General features: G+C 41.3%; 1 protein-coding gene across 3 annotated transcripts in view; it reads right to left on the reverse strand.

Moving 5' to 3' along the window:
* Positions 1-526: 526 nt before the first annotated feature.
* The window catches only part of PPARA (peroxisome proliferator activated receptor alpha), a 34,473-nt gene continuing 13,247 nt past the window's right edge, over positions 527-21,752 (reverse strand). For 2 of the 3 annotated variants that reach the window (XM_051772557.1, XM_051772555.1), the window contains exons 3-8: positions 17,047-17,291; positions 15,238-15,398; positions 13,760-13,898; positions 11,441-11,643; positions 8,186-8,633; positions 527-8,008 (exon numbers count right to left, since the gene is read on the reverse strand). In XM_051772557.1, the coding sequence (XP_051628517.1) occupies positions 7,761-8,008; positions 8,186-8,633; positions 11,441-11,643; positions 13,760-13,898; positions 15,238-15,398; positions 17,047-17,254 (1,407 nt within the window). In that variant the 5' untranslated portion in view covers positions 17,255-17,291 and the 3' untranslated portion in view covers positions 527-7,760. Of the gene's footprint in view, positions 8,009-8,185; positions 8,634-11,440; positions 11,644-13,759; positions 13,899-15,237; positions 15,399-17,046; positions 17,292-19,927; positions 20,150-21,752 lie in introns of those variants that run through there. The other variant, XM_051772554.1, reaches the window with a different exon arrangement.

The raw sequence follows: 21,752 nt of genomic DNA on the forward strand, positions 1-21,752 counted from the left end.
TAAAACCAGTCACACACCCTAAGGATATATTTAGAAAGCTCCCTAATCACAAAATCACCTTTTTTACTCAAGTTTTTGTTGGTCATTGGTTCAGAACCTGTTACTGCATTGGTTAGCATCTCTTTTTTTTTCAACTCATCCATGCATATAATTTGTCATAGGACAACATCTAAACCTGATCATTTTAGTAGAATGAACATGTCTCTGTTAAAAGAAGTCATCATTATTTCAATGTTATTTTTAGTTTTTAGGACATTTGAGTGTCCTTTCTTTTTTGTGGACTTAGTATTTTGGTGTCCTCTGTTAAGGACTGGAATTTCTTGCAGTGACTAGAGGAGCAATAATGGACCTATTTGCTCCTTTTAAAAATGGAGCCTTTTTAAGCTCCAAGTGCTTTAAGACATAAAAAATATATATGTCTCTAATTGTGGGAAAAAAAGATCCATGTTAGAAGTCAACATTTCAGATACCTTTCTGCAGTGGGTTCCTTTCCTGGAAATAAAAGATTAGCACAGAACATTAAATTCACTTTTAAAAATACTTTATTTTTCTTACAACCATTAAGGCAAAACCGTATTTCAAATTAAGGTTGTTTACATTCAGTCTGAAAGGATTACTTTTTTTAAAGCACATAGGTTCCTACCAGGCTCTATACAAACACTGTGAATTCAACCTCTTATTTTTAAAGAAGACAAAAAAAATCAGAATGTAAAAAAGAAAAAAAATGTTTAGTTCAAGTTTTTATCCTAGATCAGTAGGCTGGTAAGGTTTGAGAAGTGTCATTGTATTTAGCTAAATGTAACTTTTACATTCACAAGTGCAAGATACATTTTCTTTCCTAAAAATCCCTGTGAGACCAGAGCTTTCATTTGTCCTTGGAAGTGTCATTTGCATTGTTCTGACAGAGAGAAACTTGGGAACTTGGCTTGAATTAGTGGTTTTTGCTGGGAAACAAGCATTCCATGAGAATTAGCTTTGACTACTCCATGCAAGAAATGTCTGCTCTTTCTAAGTTCTGTGTTTACTGCAATTAAATGTATCCAAACCTCTAAAAACAGGTGACTGGAAACAGTGAGCTGGTTGGTGGTTTTTTTTCCTCTTTAATATTACTATTTTGATTTAATAAAACACTCATTAGCTTAGTGATTAGGGTTTGGCAGCATTACAACACTGTGCTTTTTCTGTGTCATACCAGCTAACAGACCAGTTAAGATGTGCGAGGGGGCCTTAACATCATGACATAATTAAGCTGTGGTGTTGCATTCCTAAAGAAGATTCTGAGCAAGTAGGAAACAGCAGGAGCCACACAGGATGCAGCTCACCCCAGAAGCTCCTAAGCCAGACTTTGTCCAGCTGCAGAGGGGGAGTTCTTGTGCAAACACATCCTGCTGGAACGCTGATTAGATTGGTTATCACCACAGAGGCAACCGAAGCCACGGATGGTGCTCCTCTCCTGGGGGCCAAGGCACTGTGTCCCGTGGGGACGTGCTGTGTGGGGACAGCACTGTGTGGTGTGTGGGTGAGTCACCCCGGGGTGTGGAGCCCTGCCCAGCTCTGCAGCACATCCCAGGCGGGCTGAGGACACCGCACTCCAGGTGGCACGACAGCAACACAACAGCAACACGACAGCAACACAGCAGCAACACAGCAGCAACACAGCAGCAACACAGCAGCAACACAGCAGCAACACAGCAGCAACACAGCAGCAACACAGCAGCAACACGGCGGCAACACGGCGGCAACACGACAGACAGCAACATGACAGCAACACGGCGGCAACACGGCGGCAACACGCTGCTCGTGTGCTGCCAGTATGTCCATGGGTCAGGATTCTCCACCCTGCCAATCCTTTTTCTTTCAAGTGTAAAGAATGCCATGAAACTCCCTGCACTGAGCATAAGGCTGGTGTCCTTACCATGATAGGGATTATGGTACCTGCATATCCAACCTGAGAAATATACCAAAATACTGAAAAACAACTTCAAGTGCCTTTTGCTTGATCTTGCAGTCCTTACTTAAGGTCCAGCCTGTAATCAGAGTAGTCTCTTTCATGCATGCTGCCTATCCCCTGGCAGAGGCAGCTCATCTGGAACTGAGGTCCTTGCAATAGGAATTCTGTATTGAAACACCCTCGCAATGGAATCTGACAAGATTGACTGACACAATTGGTGAAGGAGCTCAAGGAAAAAAAACCACCCCAGTTTCAGAAGCAGAAAATAGATTAAAAAACCTCTGTAAGTGCACTGGAGAAAAGAAAGGAGGAGACACCCTCCTTCAGGTGGGCTGTTACAGCGGGTCTGTGTCCCAGTGTAAAGCAGTGGCTCCATCAGTACCTCTCACACGGTGTTCCTGCTGCCAGCCAGACTGAGGGAGGTGAGCACTGGGAATCCAGTAGAGCTTTGACAGACGGGACACAAATGCCTCAGGAGACAACACACCTCTATGGTGACACTGATCAGGTGAATGTCAAGTTGCAGCAATTTGAGGAAATCAAATTTTCTGTTACAAATAAAAGGCAGGAAGTACAAACGATTGCTAGAGCACTTGTAACAGATTGTGCTTGTGGTAACTGCTGTGTTGGGATTACAGCAAGATAAAAGGTAGATACCTTTGAAAGGTACCTTTGTCCCTGTATCTCATTTCCTCAGCAGCATGCTGTAGGCACAGACTAGCACACCTGCATCACAAGACACAGAATCCCCACGAGCAGACTCCGAATTCAGTTCTATTTAAAATCCTACAGGAACACTCCTATAAGGAAAGCCAATAGTGGCATTTCAGCATTGTGTTTTGCACTGCCAAATCACAGGTTTGAAAATGCATCTACCAAAGCTGCAGCTCGCCGTCAGGGCAGGGGGCAGGGAATAATCCTGAGCACACGCTGTCACTGCCAGTGAGCCACGAGTCAGTTCCTCAGAAAACACCAGCACTGGCACACCAACTGAGTGCAGCTTTTTTTTAGCTCTTTTCAGACTTCAAAGGAAAACGAGCCACCAGGCTGCAAAGCAAAGATTAATTCAGTTCTACAAACTAACTTTTGTATTGGTGAACTCAAGTTAAAAACCTTGATTTTGGGATTACAGCTCCTCCTCAACTAGACTTGCTTTTATTAAAATCAAATAAAAGGAAGTCTATGTTCTATGTGAAAATATATTTTAAATTTTTGTTACAACTGTCAACACCAAACACTGGTAACTTGCAGAATTTGTGATGTTTCTTCACAAACGATACAGCAATAAAGACCAGACAGGAATAAATAGCAATTTGACTTCAGCCTCTTCATCCTTAGCCCATAGAAGTAAAAGTTTCCTCACTGTACAAAAGGGTTCACAAGATAAAGTATGTAACAAATATTTAAATTAAATAATTTACAAATTTTTCTTTAAGCACCTCCATAATTAATTTAGTCAAAGTTTATACCTTGCAATTATATTCTTGTATTTTACAAACTGAAACATGACGAAATGGTATTACATTAAATTAAAAAAATCCCACAACACATAACAATGTCAATAATCTGAGATCAAACCCACATATAATTTAAATCTCTGGTAAAACAAGGGTAATAAAGCTGAATAAACCCAGATACAAAAATTATATGCAACCGATTATCAGGAAAGCACTTGAGATATAAGCTAGCACCAGATACCACACTCCACCGGATCCAACACTTCCTAAGGGACGAGGGGTTTCTGGGAAGGACCATTACTTGTAAGACCTTGTGCTTGAACAGTATCACAGCAGCTGCAAATGCATTTGTGAAGTGCAGTTGCAGATTTTCAGCTCAGTCCCGGGGAGCCTTTCAGGAGGAACAGAGCTGGAACTGTTCCTCTGCAGCCACGGCAGGATCCTCCTCAGGGGCTCTGCCTGAGGTGGTGCCCGAGTCTGTCCAGGCTCCCCAGCAGAAAGGAAGAGGAAATCCAAATTCAATCATATGTGCCCCAGCTCTCGTGATGAATAAATCTCCCCAAGTTTCAGCAGTTTGAATAAACAAACAAATGTTTAGATGCTTATTATAAGCTCTTTGATGTGCAGCCCTGTGCCAGCTCTCTCATGAGAACGGGCTTAGTGCAGCCGCTGGGATTTCCGAAATCTGTGCAGGACAGAAACAATGCAAAACTCTGCTCTCTGGCAACACTTCAGCTCTGAACCAAAGCTCAAAGGCACATGGAAATGGCAATTAAATGCGAAATGTGGTTTCTTTAAATGCTACAAAAGATGCAGTTTCTGTAAGTGGAAACTTTCCTACGATGTGCCAATTTGTGCTTAAAACAAAAGTGGGATTTGAAGTTTAAAATGGTACAAAGTAACTGATTTTTTAAAAAGTACCTTTAAAGAAAATATTTCAGAAGGAGAGAAGAACAAACATCAGATTTCCCTAATACTTGGCACAAAACCTTCCTTTTTTTCCTTCCCCTCTGTCAAAGTACATAGGGCACCCCAATAAATAAATAAATAACCCCCCAAACAACCCTCAAAAATTAATAAACTGTAGGTTTGCTGAAAACTTATGTCATACCATTGTCTCCCAGGATATTTCTCTATCCATCTGCTGTCTCTTGGCTTAAGCTGTTTGTGGTGCCTGGTTGCTAACCCGAGCTCTTCTGTGCTATGACAGTAAAACAAGTTATGTTGGTAAGAATCTGATCCAAACTGTACCTTACAAGACAGTAATTCTTTAATACATTTTAAATCCTAAAATCTGATTACTTTATTTCCCTCCATAGAAGGGGTATTTTAAAATACTAGATGATCTGTACACAGGGCAAATGCTGAAGTAATAGATCAGAAATAGATCTCAGACTAGTTCAGATTCCGAACTTTAGAAAAAAGGACACAAATTGAGTAATGTTAAAATCTGCTTGGCCAAAGCCTGCTGCAGACACCTCCTGAAGGAGCAAATGCAATTCTTTAAAAGCGTTATGTAGAAATGAAGAACTTCTTTTGCCCCTTAATGCTCAGGAAGGGAATCGTGTGCCCTGTGTCACTCTTTAAAGTGACTGTGGGAATGTGCACAGGGCAGCAGTGTGGGCAGTAGAACCCACCCAGAATTTTAGGCTGTGTTAACATCTCGTTCATATTTCTGTAATTCAGAGATGTGTTCTTTCTCTTTTTTTTTCCTCAAAAAAGGTCTGCAATTTAATTTAAAACAGAAATAAAACTTCAGTGTCCAAGGAACTAGTCAAACATTGCTTGCTGGTTTTCAAATAACAAAAAAATTATGTGCTTTTCTAATGCTGATAATAGGACCCTGTAACAAGCAGCTGCTAAGATAGCTAAATGTTAAGTCTTGAACTGAGTTATTCTGTTTTCAATTCTTTATAGCTTTGCTGAGAATTTAAGTATTCTTAAATTATTAGGTTTTATTATTATTAAATATTTAAATGATTAAATTTTCCACATTTTTCAAGTGTTTCACTAAAGTGTTTTAGCCACCTTTGAGAACAAGAGCAGAAAGAATAGTTGTTGGCCACACTGACTGCGTCTGGTTTTCCTGAGGACCTTCAGTACACCCAGACTATGGAACACAACTTTGAAATCTGCCCTTTGCAAAAATCAAAGCTTTGTGGGAAAAAAAACTCAAGTTACCCTTTTTTTTTTTAGAAGATAAACTTAACAGCTGGCTGCTAGAGTTTCAGTATGCCAGCCCAGAAGGGCTGATATTTTGACAATTTTTTGCAGTAGCAATATTGTGTATCAATTCTTTCCACGCAGGATGCTGTAGGCCTAGAGCCCATAGCTCCTCAGTGCCACGAGGCTGACTGGGAGGATGAAGCAGCAGCTTAGCTGAAATCCTGTCTGTGTGTCTGAGGGCACTCTGCCTGCTGCTCTGAGACACAAAAGGCAGCCCTTTTCCCATCCACGGGTTCCTGGCAAGGCCAACGGCCTCTCGATGGAGTGTCTGGGGCCTGTTCTTCCTGCTGCTGGTTGGCAACAGCCAAGGGGAGGAAGTTTTGTGCACATGCATTTACTCTTCCTATCCTGCCCTAGATGGTCACAGAATTTGAGGCCTATGCTTCAGTATTTTACACTAAATATACCTGACACTAAAGCCTCTGCTCATGACCCTCTCCCAGATAAACCCCAAGTTGCCTTTAAACCTGTAATTTATCCAGTGTCCATAGGCCTGGACAGAAACAAGCATTGCCACTGAGATAAGGATCACACTGGGATGTTCTCACTTCATCAGTCTCACTCAGTTCTTGCAGGGAAGACTCTGGTGTCTCCAAATGTGTACAATTAAACAAATACAAAGCGTCCTCCTGTGCCACTGAAAGCTCAGCTGTAGTGAAAATGCTCAGGTTGACTCCTGAGACCTTGGTGCTATGAAACAGAAAGTAAAATTAGGAAATAATAATGTGCAGTTACCATATTAAAGAAACAAAAAGGAACAGAAATAGCAGTGCCTTGCACGCAGCTGTCACTTCTGGGCAGTACTGTCTGAGGAAAGAGCCCTTAAAGAAACGAGGACATTTCCTTATGGCTTATTTTGTATCAGGAGTAAGGTGCAATTGTAAAAATCAGAGTTTATCTTAGGAACACGATAGACTTACTCTCAACTGTGCTGTCTTTCCTATTATTACACAGTCCGACACCTACAGACACTGTTCTTGGTAATATTGTCACCTTATCCCCGAGGACAAAACAACGGAGCGAATACTTCTATCAACAAGGCCTAAGAAGGAATAGAAAGTAATATATCCAGGTGGATAATTGGAAAAAATGAAGCAGTGTATTCATCAGAAAAGCAAACAGGTCCAAACAACTATAATACACTTGTATGTATGTATGAGAAGGTGCTTTTTCTGTCTAATCATTCCTTCACAGTCAGCAGGAATCACTGCAGCAGAATGCTGTGAGGGTAAAATTCTTTTTTTTCTGGGCTAGGATCAGATTTTTCAATCTCTCCAAAACTCTTGCTAATTCAAAAGAGTATTTCTAATTCAAAACTGCATCTTGAGCTGTAACAAGTTCTCCAAAATATACAGGGTATATGATACATTTCACCTCAGGGACATTTCCACATTTCCTTAAAACACTTCCGAAAAAAAGAGTTCCATCACTTTATCACGTTTACTCTTCAAAGAAACACCCGTTGGAGCAGCTCTGCAGTATTTTAGATAACTATTTGGATTTTGTTTCATTTCATAAAAGAACCATCTTTTAAACATGCTAGTCCTAAGGTATGCCAAGGTAACACTATGTGAAGCTGTGCATCATCTAATGGAATTAAAGCAGCAGTGGATCAAAGGTCTTTCCAATCTTTAAGAAGTGTATGGACAGTAATATCCAGCCATTTGGTACACCTAGACTAGGAAAAACTGTTAGCTGGTTTCAGTAATTACCATTAGGCAAAAGTGCATCGTCTTTCTGATTGTGCATACACCTGGAGGGAGATGGCTGAATTTGTTATATTAATTCTAAAATGACTAAGCCAAGAGGAAATAAAATTTTGTTCATTTCTGTTACTTAATATTCTGATTTATTACACAAATATGTATTCCTTACCAATCTTCAAATTTCCAAATAAAAGAACCATTGTAAGACACTTCATTGAGCACTCTGACCAGAACTTTTTTGCAGAACTCTTTCAAAAGAAGGCAAAAGATCCCAAACCAAAAGAAGTGTAACACTCCAGTTCCCCAGTCTTAGATTTTTCCTGCTCTGGGCTGAGTGAACAGCACGTGACTGTGCAAGTAGTTTTGCTCCCATCTGTATTTCTGTGTCTTTAAATATTGTGAAAAAAATACTAAAAATCCTTAATACATATCCCTGTAGATTTCCTGTAGTAAAGGGTGTAAATGTGCATCAGATTCAGTCTTCTTGATTATCTGAACGAGCTGAGCGTGCTCTGTGACAAGCTGTCGGAGGTCAGCCATTTTCTGGAGAAGTTTTGGGAAGAGGAAGGTGTCATCAGGATGGTTGGTCTGCAAGTGAAGTTTCAGTACGTGCACAATGCTCTCCTGCATTTTTTCAATGTGTCCTACATTTACGAGACCGGGACGATCTGTTCTCAAAACAAGTAAAAGAATACATGTCATAATTTTATAATGACTCATGAAAGTACAGTTAGAGGTAGAAGTGAATCTTCAAGAAGGGTAGAAGCTTTTCCATTAAAATTAATTATTCATGTGAGGGAAACTGTAAGATGTACTGCCTTAGAGAACAAATATGTAATGCTTACCTCCACAGCAAATGATGGCAGCAACAAAAAGGGATATATCGCTGTCATCCAAATCCAGTGCATTGAATTTCATTGCAAAATCAAATTTTGGCTCCATTATATCACAGAATGGCTTTCTCAGGCTTTTCAGGAACTCCCGGGTTATAAAACCATTCCCATAGGCCACCAGCATCCCGTCCTTGTTCATCACAGAGGCCAACATGGCAAATATGGCCTCATAAACCCCGTATTTTAATAGCGTCACTTGATCGTTCAAGTCCAGGCTGGAGAAGCCAGGGATGGATTTGGCAAACTCAGTGAGTTCGGTGACGGTCTCTACAGAAGTGCACTGGCAGCAGTGGAAGATTCGAACTTCTGCTTCCTTGTTCTGAATCCCATTGGCTACCAATTTTGCCACCAGGGTCTTCTCTGCCATACATAAGGTATCCATATCATGGATAACAAATGGCTACAGAGCAAAAAAAAAAAACACTAATGTAGTTATTAAATAAAGGCTATTAATCATTGGCTTCCTAAAGAGTAGGAATTTTGATGAACTTTGATTTACGTGCTAATCTTTCCTATTTCTGCATCAAGAGAAACACTGCATGACAGAACTACAAACTGCAATACCTAACAAGTCTGCTCTGCAAACAACACTGCAAAGTGTATGGCCTGTCTTTAATTTAGTTTGATCTAACAGTTATAGTGAAGATCCAGCAGTCCTGGGCTTAGTATGCATATACCCATCTCAGAGCAAGTCCCAGAAGGTTCACAAAAGACTTGTATTACCTTCTCCAGAAGCCCAGGCTGCTCTGTCTACACTCCTATCGATTCCTAAACTAACTACACCTGATGCACATCGTGATGCTCTCCTGAGGTATCCTAGGGGGAATACAGACAGTCATTTCAATAGAGGACCGGAATGGGAACCCTGCATTACTCCTGTGTTTCGCCAGCAGATTTTCAGAAACCATGTCCCAGCTGTCCCACCTTTCTAACTGCAGCTGGTGCTGCATCATCTCTAAACACAGAATCCCACCAGAATGTCAGACAACACAAAATTTGGTCTTTTCCATAGCCCCCTTTGTTTAGAGAGGTATGTGCATTACAAACTGACAAGCCACTCTCTCAAAACATCCTATCAAAAGCAGCATTCAGCCTTTCTTCAGAATAAGCAGAACTCAAAAATATTTTGATACAGATCTGCAGAGCAATAATCCAAACAAAGGGCAATCCACTAAAGAAAAACAACAAACCTCAAAGCTTCCCAGCCTAGTAGAGTCATGGCAACTGACCTTGAACAGAAATCTAGTTCCATACACACCAAGCACCTTTCCTTTGCTGTTCTGCTCATCTCAGATTAAACACCACGAGAAGCACTTGGTGGTCTGTTAGAAACTCATGGGATTTATTTATTTCACTCAGCAAACTGTCAAACAGGTGAGTTTCCTATGGTTGTCCACTTTTGAAATGCTTAACCCAACTACATATTCCATCTCTCACTAGCACAGAGCAGAACTTTCTCTGGGCAGGTGGATATGAGTGCAAAGTGACAAAGCAAGAAACCCAGCACATCTCTAAATCCTTTCAAAGATGTACACTACCTTACACACAGTTTTTGGAATTTATCATCATTTCACTATGCAGAAAAAAGGTATGGCCAAGGACTTAGGAGCTAAATTTAAAAAAATTACACCTTAGTATCACGAGAAACGCTTGTTCATTCTGAAATTAATTGCAGCTGTGCCATAAATTAGGATTCACTGAAATCAGCTGTTAATGTACAGCTTCAAAACAGGTGGGTTGCTAATTACAAGCAACAAACCCCTTCTTTCAAAATTTGTTTTTCTGCTAAAAATTCGAAAGAAAATTAAAACGTTCGTTTTCTCAAGAGATGATGAAATAGGTTAAAAACCTTCTCCTTTTCCCTGCACATTGAAAAATTTGGAAGCTTAACACTAGGTCTGATTTCTCCCTAATTGTTCCGTGTACATTCCCCTGACACGTGAGGCACCACGGGCTGCTCCGGCGTGTGGCTGTGACCACACACATGCAAACACAAGGACTGGGCTGCAGTGCTCTGGGACCCAGCCCTGCATGTGTGACACACCTTGTGCCTTATGGTTCTGACAGCTGGGGACAAGCAGGAAAGGGACTTTCTGCAGAAACCCACTCACTGAGGTGTTAAAGGTGGTATTTGCTGTAGCCTTATGGCAGCTTCTACCCCCTAAAATGTTTAAGCCTGTGCTTAATTTTATACATCTCTTTAATCCAATGAAAAAGCCTGAGATAATTCATGTGTCTCTCTTTTAATGCAGAAAGCTGTAAGCTTGGCTAGACTAGACTGCAATATGCCAAATTCCATAATGTAGAAGACAGCTTGCTTGCAATTTTTGTAACACTCATCCCCACACTTACATGGTTTTCATTATGGCATACAAAAACCTCTTCCCTGCAAGTTTTTACTGAAACTGAAGTTGTTGGTAAAATAAGATACTTATCTTCTACATATAAGTAACAAAACCCACAACCGAACTTAAATAAATATGCAAAAAGTGAAACAAGCCAGTCCTTACAACGATTATACACTTTCCTCTGCTACAAAACAAAAAGCAGGTGGACAGCATTAGGCAGACCTTGCCTATATTATCCTGAAAGAAAAATAACTTCTACAGCATATGTGTCTTCACAGCCTCACTCCTGCCTCTCAAAGTAACCGTACAGTAAAGAGCAGGAGGGCTGGGGGAGGAAATGGCCAGCACTGGAAACAAAAAAATCATAAACTCATCTTCTTTCCCCTTCAGCTATTAATATTGTTCTGATTACAATAAAAGTCATGCAGAGCTCCTGTACAGCCTACAAGATAATAGTATTTATTCTGGCATTTGTGACAGAAAAACATTATAATTTTTTTTCCCACTGTCATAATAGGAAATTAATTTTGAGCCATTTCTCCCCTATCAAGAGCTATTGACATTCAGATGTCACTTTATTTTTTGATTAAGAATTAATTTTCATTCCCTTGTGTGTCTGTTACAATTTAATATTATGAGTTTCCACTTACAACTCAATCTCTGACTTTCCTAAAGCTTCTTACTATTCTTTTAGGGGTTAAAAACAACCATATTAGTACAGATATTCTTTTTGAATATTTCATGCCTGTAGGAGCATGATATTTATTTTCAAAAAGATTTGCTAAAGAGTTTAACAAATTATTATGATCACCTTTTGTACTTGCCAGCTTTATCCTAAAGTAACAGAAAAAGTACTTACCGGATTGTTATTGGTTTTCCCTGCAAGGATGATTCTGGCTTTAACCTTGTTCATATTGAAGTTTTTCAGGTAAGCATCATGAATTCTTTTGGCAAGTGATTTAAGATCTGCCATTTCTGAATCTTCTACGTAATTTTCACCTGTTAGAATTTCTGCTTTCAGCTTGGCCTTCTCAGACCTTGGCATTCTTCCAAAACGTATTGCTGATGGGAAGATACAAATGTAAAACAAACTTCAGTTATAAAGAAATTAAAGGCTTTTACCATTGCTGATTAGAGTAGTGAGACTTCCTGTCTAGAAAAACTGAGGTGGAGGTGAAGAAATCTCCTCCTTTCCAACACAGTTAGTGGTGACTAATACAGTAGGTTAGTGTATTAGGAAATGAGATGTTTCAGCACACAAACTGGTATCTGCAGTGAGGTAGAACACATGCCTTTTCCCTCCTACATGACCTAGGTACTCTTATTTTGTTTTCTCCTTATTGTGTTCTACAGCTCCCAGCGTGAAACTCAAAGTCCACGCTGGGAATTGTAACCAGCTGAGTGAACTCCTGGCAGGAGCTGGCAGGGAGCACACACACCAGCTGGAGAGCTGCAGCAGAGCCCGGCCCAGACCTGCTGCTGGCTCTGAACACGCCTGGGTACGGACATCTCCTGGTTCTTGGGCAAGTGCTCTTGCCATTTAGCTATAAACCAGGTATGTCCACCTTGGGTTTCAGTTTCAAACCAAACCAGCTCCACTTTAGAAAGGGCCTTACCCTTGGGAGGCGTGCAAGGGTTTGAGATGGCTCATACAGCCAGTGACTCGTTCTGCATTTCAGCACCCAGGCTGGGACCTCGCTGCTTGGACTGAGCCATTCAGGGCACGGGCAGCACTAGGCCTTACACGTGCCTAGGGCATCTTCTCATGAAGGAGGTGACTCTAGACATGATCTGACATACAGCTGTGGACTTCAGTGGAAGTCCAACATGGAAGGCCTGTTTGGAATCTGGCTTAGGTGCTTCCTTCCCCTTAGGGGTGGGTCATCACAGCAATCTAATGAAGAGTGGAAGAACACCTGCTCTAAACCCAAACGTACAGTTTTAAGGTCGTGGCTGTAAATTTAGTTCTAGCTTTTGTCTTGAGAAATATTGCCAGTGTCTTAGTAGAGTGAAACAGCTTCAAATGGATGTCAATGCCTGCCAACTGGCACTGCTCCCTGCTCAGCTCCTGCCCCTGAGATGTCACTCCCCTGGCTGGCACGCTCTCCCCGAGTCTGCTGCTTCAGGATGGTTATCACCAGTCTTGCAGAGACTATCAACCACCTCCCAATGGACCTCAGCCTCAGTCAGGACTCACCACAAGGGAGCAGAACCAGAAAGTCAACTCTCCTGATGCCTCCTGCTGGGACTCCTGACTACAATGTCATAAGCAGCTTCCCCAGCCATGTTCCCACCCCAGCTATCCGGACTGCATAGTTTCCTTAGGAAGTTTGTCTCCTAACCCACAGCTTCTCACCTAGCCCAGCATTTTCACTCATTTCCAAATTGCACCTGCCCCCAAGTTCAGCCCTGGCAATACCTGACCTATGTAGGAAAAGCAAACTACAGTCATCGGGCCAACAAAATGTGCTTTCTCATGGCTTAGCCTCTCCCTCTTCACCCATGTTGCTCAACAAGCTGCGTCCTGCCTCGTGGGTTGAAACTGGCCTGTAAGCCACAGGCTTACCACCCTTATCTTGAATCACTAACACAAACAACAATATAACTTTTAAACTGGGTATCTAAATGCTCTGAATTTTTACCATTCTATTTATCAAACAACCTACTGGATTCTTGTGCCACAGCCAGCACAGACCTTCACCCTCCCACCCCCTCCCCACTTTCTGAACCATCTGCCCAAGAGCTTTTGCACTGTAACCTGAAAAATAATGAAGTCTGCTTTCCTACAGATTTCTATCCTACGTCATTCCCTCTCACAATGAGCTAGTTGTTCTCCTCCTACTCCTCTACAAAGCCCTTGATCAGAATTCTTCCAGTACTGAAATTTGTTTCAATTGGAGTACTGGTGCCAAAGTTCTGGGTGAAGAAAGCAAATAAATGAACATTCATATGGACAAACTGACATCCAGCACAACTGTGTAAAGCTCGTAGTGGCACATTTGGCAGCTCTGTACCAACCACATGAACCCACCAGGGAAACTGGTGTCCCCTGCCGCAATCTGTCCCGTAAAAAATCTGAGGTTCAATCCACGCGTATGAGTAAAAACATTATCCAAGTGCCTGCTTCCAGCAGCAGGCTCTGGGTGGGAACAAACAAATTAAGGGCACTCTTACCTACCATTATGTGACATTCCAACTGAAAGGCACTTTTGAAAACGACAGTACTGGCACTTATTACGGTTTTTTTTCTGAATTTTGCAGTTGCGATCACATTTATCATAGACGAGTTTTAAACGAATTGTTCTTCTAAAAAAGCCCTATAAAAAGTTTAAAAAAACAATATGTAATGTTAAAGAATGCTGACTATTAAGCTTCAATCATACAGGTAATTTTTTTTCTTTCATTGTTTATTGATGTGACTCGCAGAACAATTCCCAAGGTGTAACCTGTCTAGAAGCACAAATCACGCGGTGCAGTGGCGGTCCAAGGGCAGGTTCAGAGTGGAGAACACGAAAGGAGGGAGCAGCTCTCAGCCCTCTCTCCTGGGGGAAAGAACCAAGAACCCAGAGTACCTGAGCAGATTTGCACTTAGGGATGAAGCAAAACAGTCACATTTTGCTTTTGTTCGTGTTCTCTCAGTGTCCTCTGCCAGAAATACCCTTCATCTTCCACGGTGGTAGTCACATACACACAGAGAATCACCAGGTTTTCTTCACCCAGCGCATGTGAGGGGTATGAGGACACAGCACAGGGCACAGAAGTGCCAAGGACACACAGCTGAGTGTTGCAGCACAGCCTCTACCCCAACAGCTCTCACCACGACGTCTCAGTGCTGGCTACAAACTCTGAAACCACGGGGTCAGCAAACCCACAGCCAACCCAACCTTGTGTGTCACATGACAACAACACGGCATTTAGGCTGGGGACACACCTGGCTGGGGACTGCTCCCCCACCTTGAGCAGATATTCTGCATTATTCCCTACCATTTATATTCACATGATCATATTCTGACATGGTGCATGAAAGAAAACTGTACACAGAGACTACTTCTCTCCTCTCGTATTGTAATGCAGAAAAAAATCGAAAACTAAAACATCAGATGAAAAAGAAAAGAATCTAATGATTCATGGGCCATATTATCCCAAAAATGATACATTAATGATGAGAGTAATTTGCCCCAGAGACGTGCCCTGGCCCCAAAACTACAAGAGGCACAATGCCAAGTGATTCAGGCACAATGTGGCGGAGATGAGAAATTCGGGACTTGTCACTGTTACAATGGAGCCATAGCAGACTGGCATGCTCCTTGCAGCCATACTGCCAACACAAACCAAACACCAGTGGAGCAGGAAGGCTTTCATTTTTGGTCACAGTTTGGTGTTTCAAGTTGTTTTAGTGCTTAACTAACTATATCCAGAAAAGCAGTGTTAAAATGATCATTGCAAATCGCTCCTACTTGACAAAGGTCTGCTGTTGAGTTACGGTGTCTGAACAATTTACTTCGGAAAAAAGACCACAGATATGTTTATATTTAAATAATTGTAATGGCTAGAACTGTCACAATCAAACATTTCTGTGCCAAATGTTTATGCTCATATTACCCTGTAAATAAAGCAATGTGATTTAGGTTCTTAAAAAGAAAATGATGACTGTACCTTACAGCCTTCACAAGCATGTACTCCATAATGGTAGCCTGAGGCTTTATCCCCACAAATTCTACATTCAATGTTTAATGCTCCACTGGATGATTCATCTATGCTACCTGGAGCTGTGGCAAAATTAATGGATGAAGGACTGGATGCTGGTGAAAGGGTGTCTAAAAGAAAAAGGAACACTTCATAAATACTATACTATCCAGGTTGATACAATTTCTAAATTAAATTAAAACCACACAAAAAATGAGCTTTTTCTAAAAAATAATCTTGAGTTAACAGTCATTAAATGAACTAATAATTTAACCATAAGTCTTTGAAAAATAACTCATATTACCAGTGCAAACACACACAAAACACAGGGTGTACCTTGCTAATTTTGATGGGACATACAATGTCAACAAACAAAAAGCTTTGCTGAAGTGACTCTGGAAACAAGAACTAGAGGGGCGATAATGGACTCAGTAAATACACATCACACTCAGATATTTTATGTTTTGCTTATAATGGGAAAAGCATTTCTGAATTGTACAATGAAATAAACTCTCCAGATGTGTTACTAGTAGATGAAGATGTTACAAAACTAACAAGTTCCAACTTTAATTTTTTCAATTAATATTTCCACCTTGTGTAAGGAAAATATTTTCTGAGGCCAGGATTTCTTCTATCTTCCATCTTGCAACTTGCACCACAAGACTTCAGCAAATTAATGGGTGTGTTATTTTAACAGACAGATTAAGAAACACTCATGAATGTAGGTCAGCAAGTATTATGTTGGAAAAAACCTTGGCATAGAACTGAGAGTCGGCATTGCCAGTGCTGCCAAGCCCACAGGCATCAGAGTCATCAAGAACAGCCTAAGCCCCAGAATTTTTTTAAAGTGTGGTTTCTTTTTCCTTGCCTTATGGAATTTGAGCCTTGGAAGTTTACATTTTGCATCTTCTTTAATCACAAAAATAGAACATTTTGCAATGAACACTGGATACTCAAATGAGAAGGTGACACTAGAAGGTGATCTAAATCATTGTAGGGCCTGTACAAACTTACAAATAATTGCAAAACCTGTCTGAAGGACTATGTTATAAACACATACAGACATACATAAAGCACATCATAACTCCTCCTGTACAAGGCACCCCTCTAATGAGAATGTCTGCAACCAAAAGGGAACCAAATCGTAGTTTACAAACATCCCTTTGGCCAATAGTGCCAAGAGGCAGCTCCCCCTGCTCCCTTCCAAACTCACACAGCTCTGTTACTGCAGGTTTTGTAAGGTGGAACAGGGATCACAGGCTGGGAATCGACTGAAAGCTAAAAACCCCTAAAACCAAACCCTAATGTCAACCAACCAGAAGTTTAATTGTAAACTACTTCAAATGGCTCTACAGCTAAAAGGTTTGCAACCCCCCAGGTTTAACAGGAACACCTCACTGACATCACCAGTGTCCCACACCCTGCAGTGATTCCCATGCTGATCTCTCCAGTAAAGCCTCTCACAAAGGTTTTTGACTCTGGACTATGTAATGTACGAGCACTGAGACTGCAACTGGCTACTAATAATGATTTTTAAAAATTATCTTGAAAAAGGTGTTGATAATAATGGTAATTTACATCAGAAACTTCATGCTACAGTCATTTTTCAGTGACATTTTTCTAACAAACTAACTTAAACTTAAATATTGAAAGACCGTGTTAGAATCAGTTTATATATTTCTAGTGTCTCTTCACCATAAAAACCAATTTAAATAAGTTTTTAATTTCTATGACTATATTTATAAAAGAAAGGTTTGTGATAAACCAAAATTCTCTTACCTGTTATGACTGAGCCATCAGATCCTGGACCATTTCCCAGTGACTGGAACTCTGTTAAGCTTAAAGCACCAGAACTATCATCACCTAGAGACTGGGAGAGGTCTTGAATGTTCTCCATATCTTGTAGGAACTCTCCAGACAAAGGGCTGTCTATATCCTCCTCCTCCAAGGGAGTAAGGGGATAGAGCTGGTTTTCAGTGTCCACCATTTTGATCAAGCAGAGCAGTCACTTAAACTTCTTTACACTGGTGAAAGAATAATTTTAAAAAAAAATCAGAATATTAATTTTTTTCTAAACACTTGAACCAGTTGCAGCACACTGGATACAGGAATTCTAATCCAACAGTGGAATATTATACAACATTCTGTTGCTCTGGAAGCTTTATGCAATATGAATCATCAACAACACAGGGGGAGGGGGGAAATTCCCCAAAAGACTTCAATATGAATGAAAGTTATGACAAGATCAATCTGTAGATTGTTGTTTCCTCTCCATTGCTGAGAAAAGTTACAAACTGTGTAAGAAGGCACTATGCACTTCCCACCAAAATTTTATAACAAACATCAATATTCCACTCACTCTTCTTGAGTAGGAGAAAAAATGAGATGCTGTCACTAACTTGCCATCTCATACTACAAAGACCTTAGTACTAATCTATTTGCCCAACTTTTTGGAAACAGGGTAGTTTTAACTAGAAAAGGAAAATTATTCTGTATCACACAGTGCAGCAAATAAGAATATCTAGGAGACCAATGAAGGGAATTTATCTGTGATTCCCAACATCAGTTACAGACAACAGGTGTGTTTCTGTCCCAGCTGTGCTGCCAGTGAGAAGCTTCACACGCCTCAGCACCCCCCGTGCCCTGGGCTGATCCCACGGTTTGGGCAGAGGGAGGGGGGATCCTGCCCCTCTGCCCCCAGCTGAGACCCCCCTGCAGAGCTGCCTCCAGCCCTGGGAACAACAGCACAAGGATGTGGAGCTGCTGGAGTGAGCCCAGAGAAGGCCCCAGAGATGCTGCCAGGGCTGGAGCCCCTCTGCTCTAGAGCCAGGCTGGGAGAGCTGGGGGGGTTCCCCTGGAGAAGAGAAGGATCCAGGGAGAGCTGAGAGCCCCTGGCAGGGCCTAAAGGGGCTCCAGGAGAGCTGGAGAGGGATTTGGGACAAGGGATGGAGGGACAGGACACAGGGAATGGCTTCCCACTGCCAGAGGGCAGGGTTAGATGGGATACTGGGGAGGAATTCCTGGCTGTGAGAGTGGTGAGGCCCTGGCACAGGTTGCCCAGAGAAGCTGTGGCTGCTCCATCCCTGGAAGTGTCTGAGGCCAGGTTGGATTCTTCAGGAATGTATGATCACATCCCCAAGGCAAGTGGCACAGATTACTGCAGATAATCTGACAAAGATTTTATGGCTAAGCCTTCTGCATGCATTCAGAACAACGCCTGCAATCTCACCAAGACTCAAGATACAGAGACGTTTGGCAGATGAAGAGTCCTTACAAAACGTTACTTTGACAAAGAAAGAGAGAAAGAAAAGGAACCAACTGCAAACACTCCTGGTTAACATCACCAGTTATTCTCTGGCAATACTTTCAATCTCAAACATCTTTGTACCATTTCTCTGTTGAGGCAGCATGAGCAAGCCCAGTCACACCCGGAACTAGCTGTGCTGTTTGCTCTTGGTTATCTATCAAAGTCCCTGACATAGGCAGAACACACTCAATCTGAGAAATGAGAAATCACCTGTATGGCCCTGTGAAAACAAAGTTACATTGCCATCCCTGAGATGGAGCAATTTTGTGACCAGGGAAAAGCGCAAAGAAACCTCGATGTACCTTGGTTTTGTGATGATAGCTGAGAACAACTGTTCTCCAGCAATCCACACGAGACTACCACATTTGTCTCCCTAAGGAGGCATCAACAAAAAAGGAAGGAAAGGAAAGGAAAGGTGTGGGAGCAGAACTCTGAACATGGCAACAGCTGCCTGGTATCGCCCAAAGTGCACCATCCTTTTCCACATGTACAACCAGTATGAAAAATTCACCAGCCTTTTGAGCTAAATTTACATAAAAACAACCTAACAGCTAGTGAAACATAAATTGGGTGCTTCTTGTTTTAACTATTACATACCCTTTTGTACTTTCAAACACTACAAGTAAATTACAGCTGCTTAATCATTACAGCTCTTGTCAATGATTAACTGGTACCTTAGCAAGCATACCCATTTCTGAAGACTGTCAAAATACACTCATATTTTCATTACTGAAAAAGTCATAACTGATTTTTTTTAAAAGCACAGAAAAACTTTAAATAATATGTCTAGTATTCATGCAGTAAACTGCCTTCTGGCTTCTCTGTGTTTTGGGCATGTTTCCACATGCATATGCTTTCCTTGGCAGGTTTCACATAATAGGCATTGATCCTTGCTTGTATGAAAATAAAGCTTCTAAAATAAAAGGGGTAGTGAGTATGAAGCTCATATAAGTAATATTCCCAGACAGTGTTCTGCTTTACAAAAACCTGTACGTATTACAACAGTAGATGTGGTAGCTGCAGCATGATGATTCCACTCAGACACTTGTGTCTATTAAGTCTTTACAAAAATTCTGTGTCACAAACATATTCCCAGAGGATTTACTTAGTTTCCCATATAATACTTTAGTCTCCATAACCCCTTTCCTACCCCTACATAAAACATGCACAAAGTAAACTGAAAACAAGAGAATAGAACATAGAAAAATAAGGACACAATTTCATGTAATTATGGTTTTAAGGTTAAACAGGCTTTACTGGTGCTCTCTCACAACCCGTTATCTCTGAAATATGCCAATTTTCAAAGGAAGCCTTTCCCACCACCACACTGCAAATATCCACTGAGTAACTTACCTATAAACCTGGCACAGGTCTCACAGAACTCACAGATTATCCCAGCAGAGCACCTAATTGTGCAGCTATCGGCTCTTTGCCTCAGTTTTGGAAAGGGATGGAGGGACACTGAATCCCCGGCCCTTCCACATTTAATACTTGCCCCAGCAGGGGTAATCCCTGCAAGGAAGCAGGTCTCTGAGATGCAAAGGTCTCTGGGGAGCAGTGCCAAAGTCTGAACTTATTGCATACACAAATTGATCGTGTAAAGGGCTTGCGTGCAAATAGCAAGGTTAAAGTTGAAACAATCATTACCTCCAGGTCACTTGGAGAATGCTGGGGCTGAAAACAGCACATGTAAAACTAGTGATTGCAGTAGATACTTCCAGAAAATTAGGCGAACAGGAAGAGCCCTGAATATGTAAGCTGCAGGATATTTCCAATATCCTGATACAACACATAAAAAACAACTGAAAATAAAAAATTTGGCACCTAAAATGTGACGCTCAGACTTCTATCTGGGAAAGGATGCACATTTTTCTTCTCTATCACATGACAATTGATTCAGTTTCCACACTCTGTAACCTTACATACTAGTAATATTTTATATTTTACAAAATATTAAGAACCTAAGACAAAGAGAATTTACTATGCTTGTGATGAAAAATTTTCCTAAGCAACCCCTTCATCAAAACTGCCAGTTCCACACCCCTCTCCTGAAAGAACTCACACTGGAAAACTTTGTCTTTGCTCCAAGACAGCATATGCAACTTACAAGTACCCCTGCCTTTAAAAGAAACCAGAATTCACATACCCTAATTTTGAAAATTGATAGTAGAACTGTAAAGGTAAGATCTTAAAAGCTACGTGAGGAAAAGTTCCATCAACCATGATTCCGACTCTCTCCCCAGTCCCACGGCAGGGCAGGGAGTAAGAGGCTCCGTGGGGCTCGGTTGCCAACTGGGGCAAAGCCATGACAAAGTGCTAAAAACAAGATGGGAATATTTCTTTTTTGGTTTTATATCACTTAAGCAAACCCAAGGAAAACTTACAGAGACAGGAAGCTGCATTTCTTTGGTCCCAGGATTTTCTGTCCCCTTGGATTTTAAAAGACATTGCCTGGTGTGTATTACAGATCAGTGTCTCTGAACAGGACCGCTCATCCCCCTTTTAAATGCAACCTTTCTGCTTTAACTATTCAGCTGCATTCCCAACCCGTGATTACACATACACAATTTCCTCCAATACTTTCTTTTACTTATTTAACACATTCGTTATACACTAAATAGTTCTAAAAATTGTTTGTTTTGCCAGGATTACTGTTTAAGATGTAACTAATACCAGGACAGCAACAAAACCATGCAGGAGATAATTAAACTATTTATTTCAAATATCATATCCTCTCACTTTCGCACAGATGCAGTTACTAAGGGAGCAAAAAATGACAAGGCGGAAATTAATTTTCAGCAAACAGAAATAAGAGAGGTAATTCAGCTCACCTAGTGTCAGACAGCTCACTTAACATGTTTGGGTTGAGTGGAGCTCAATGGAATTTCCAGAGCCGTGACTAATCTTCCAGGCCATGATTACATACTAAAGATGTGGTACTTTTCAATGAGGTCCCTTCCCTGATCCAGTTCACTGCAGAGCCTTACAACTATTAGTGCTGGCTCAATGCAGGGAGCAGAAATAAGCAGCTGGGGAGAGGGATACACGTGCTGCATGGCCAACAAACACTGCACTGCCTGATGGGTCTGTAACCCTGCATCTGCACTGCCTGATGGGTCTGTAACCCTGGCACTTGCACTGCCTGATGGGTCTGTAACCCTGGCACCTGCACTGCCTG

Source organism: Manacus candei, unplaced genomic scaffold (genome assembly GCF_025592945.1).
Source record: "Manacus candei isolate 608988 ecotype Guabito, Panama unplaced genomic scaffold, ASM2559294v1 h1tg000153l, whole genome shotgun sequence".
Classification (NCBI taxonomy): Eukaryota; Metazoa; Chordata; class Aves; order Passeriformes; family Pipridae; genus Manacus; species Manacus candei.